This window comes from Tupaia chinensis, unplaced genomic scaffold (assembly GCF_000334495.1).
Source record: "Tupaia chinensis unplaced genomic scaffold, TupChi_1.0 Scaffold148801_1, whole genome shotgun sequence".
NCBI lineage: Eukaryota > Metazoa > Chordata > Mammalia > Scandentia > Tupaiidae > Tupaia > Tupaia belangeri.
Genome location: NW_006208648.1, coordinates 83,923 through 86,403, shown reverse-complemented (window position 1 = coordinate 86,403; position 2,481 = coordinate 83,923). Strand labels below are relative to the sequence as shown.

The following is a 2,481-nucleotide window of genomic DNA, read 5'->3' as shown; positions in this document are numbered from 1 at the left end:
TATAGCGAAAACCTCCCCAGAAAAAAAAAAGAAAGCATCCCACCCACCCCTGCCCCTGGAGGTACAGCAGGTGCACACGGCTCCCCCCTGCCCACCCCTGCCCCCAGAGGAGTACAGCAGTTGCACACGGCTCTCCAAAATAGCATGGTCCTGTAACAAGACGCTGGGAGGAGGGCTGCGGGCACAAGTCAGATCGAGGGGCCAGGAACCACCCGGCCGAGACAGTGACCAGCAGGTGGCAGGAGTGAATTTCTAAGCAGCCCAAGACAGAAAATGTTGAGAATGTTTTCTCCTTTCCTAAGGGGTGGGGTGGAGGCTATCTCCCACTCTAGCCAAAGCAGTGACAGTCCCAGTCAACATCACAGGGCTGCAGGGGAGAATGACCCAGGGAGGGCAGCACATAGGTTGGGGAAAGGCAACGCAGGGGAGTGAGACACAGGGTCCTGCAACACCAGTCTTCCCTGAGAAGCTGCGAGCAGGCAGGCGCCTGTCTAGGAATGGTTCCGTTGGCCCTTGGGAACACTCTTCTTAATGGCTGTAGCCCCCCCCACTCCTTGGCCAGTCCAAGGTCCACCCCTCTTCCTGGAGGCCTCCGGGTGGCACCCAGCAGCTTCCGCCCAGGAAGCAGTGTGGGGCGGTGGGCCAGTGACCCCTGGTGCACAGGCCGCGACGCAGACACCTCCCGGCCGTCCCAGCCAACTGGGGCGCACACAGGGTGACCAGACAGACCCCGCCCTCCGGGGACCTGCGCTCCCTGCCACACAGCCCATAGGAAAATGAAGCAGCAGCAATTTTTATTGAGGGACCTAAACTGAAAATAGGTTTAGAACATAATTTAAAAAAATAAAACAGCAAAAGTAGCAAAAAATATATGACCTTTTTAAAAACATTTTCCTTTTTTTCCTTTTTTCTTTGTTTTTAATATATATCAACTGATGCCTCCCAATCACCAGGAGCATCTTACCCGATGGGTAAACCTCTGGTAACGACCCTTTTAAAAAGACATGTAAATATATACTCAGATTTATACACTTTGTGTTCTCTCCGAGGCTATGTACAAAGCCCCCGGCTGGGGCTGGGCCCCAGGGCCACGACGCTGGTCCCACCTCTGCCTTGGCCGCCTCTGGTACCAGGTGTTTGGTCAGCAAAGCGAATTCGTATTGGCATTAGTAAGCCCCTGGCACCATCTCTCGGCGCACAGGTTGCCTTCAGCGAGGCCCAAGGCACAACCTTCCGACTGCTGTGGCCGGAGGATGAGGCACCCGCGCCAGGACTCGGGGGCTTCCTGCGAGGTGAGGCAGGAGAGCCACCGGAGCTCAGCACGCTCACCAGGGCCAGCTCCTCCCCGGCCCCAGCCCTCCAGGCAGCGTGGGAGCAGCCAGGGTCTTGGTCCGACACCTGGGAGGGAAGAAGTGGCTGGGGCAAACACCTGCCTCTTTGCCTCTCTTTCACCGGCAGGTGGAGAGGAAGGAGGGAGGCGAGCTCGGCGGTGAGGGCCTCCTAGACTCAGCTGGGTCCTGCCGGCGGGGACAGGGGAGAAGGCAGTTGGCCCAGCAGGGGAGCTGGGTGGGGATTCTGGTCCATGTAGAGTCTGAGGAGGGAGAGGTGGGGGTCAGCGTCGCTTGAGTCCGCCATTAGCAAGCTGGGCTGGGTGTCGGGGCAGACAGGGTTCCTCGGGCAATGGTTCGTGAGAGAAGACGGAGTCCTCCCCTGAGGAGCAGGTGGAGCTCCGGGTGTCGGGGAAGCCAGGAGAGTACTGGTCCAGGGGCATCGACAGGTCCAGGTACTCCTGTGGCAGGAGGGCAGGCTCTGGGCCGGCTGGCCGCACCCTGGCCGCAGCCTCGCTTCCCGGAGGTGTGCCCCTTGGTGCTGCCCGCTGGCCAGGCTGGCCCGGCAGCCCTACCTGGTTGGAGGTCAAGGCCACGATGCGGTCCAGGTCTTCCACCAGCTGCTTGAAGGTGGGCCGCTGGGAGGGCACGGCGTGCCAGCAGTCCCGCATCATCATGTACCTGTGATGGGCCACAGGCCAGGGTCGGAGGGCACCAGGGAGGGCCGCCACCCTTCCTCTGTCCCCTCCTCGGCCCCCGGCTTACAGTTCGTTGGTGCAGTTGCTGGGCTTGTCCATGCGGTGGCCCTCCTTCAGCAGCTTGAACAGCTCCTCCACGGGCACGCCGGGGTACGGGGAGCCGCCCAGCGTGAAGATCTCCCACAGAAGCACCCCGAAAGACCACCTGTGGGCGAGCGCGGAGGTGCTGGGGCTGCCCCCACAGCCCCCAGCACAAACCCCAACTCCAGGGTAGCACCAGTGTGGGCCACAGAGCGGCGGACACAGACCACGCTTTGTCTGTGGGACGCAGCTCGCCGGCCGGGAAGGCTCGCCCTGCGTCCTGGCGGGCACACTCACACGTCGCTCTGGTGGGTGTAGATGCGGTCGAACAGAGCCTCGGGCGCCATCCACTTCACGGGCAGTCGGCCCCGCAA

The 2,481-nt window shown here is 61.4% G+C and overlaps 1 protein-coding gene across 7 annotated transcripts in view; it reads right to left on the bottom strand.

Annotated features, from left to right (window-relative positions):
- Window positions 1-772: 772 nt before the first annotated feature.
- FGFR1 (fibroblast growth factor receptor 1) overlaps window positions 773-2,481 on the bottom strand; it is a 44,301-nt gene continuing 42,592 nt past the window's right edge. For all 7 annotated transcript variants that reach the window (XM_006170638.3, XM_027769145.1, XM_014585071.2 and 4 more), the window contains 4 exons: window positions 2,405-2,475; window positions 2,094-2,231; window positions 1,904-2,009; window positions 773-1,789 (listed from right to left, as the gene is read on the bottom strand). In XM_006170638.3, coding sequence (XP_006170700.1) covers window positions 1,613-1,789; window positions 1,904-2,009; window positions 2,094-2,231; window positions 2,405-2,475 — 492 coding nt within the window. In that variant the 3' untranslated portion in view covers window positions 773-1,612. The remainder of the gene's footprint in view (window positions 1,790-1,903; window positions 2,010-2,093; window positions 2,232-2,404; window positions 2,476-2,481) is intronic.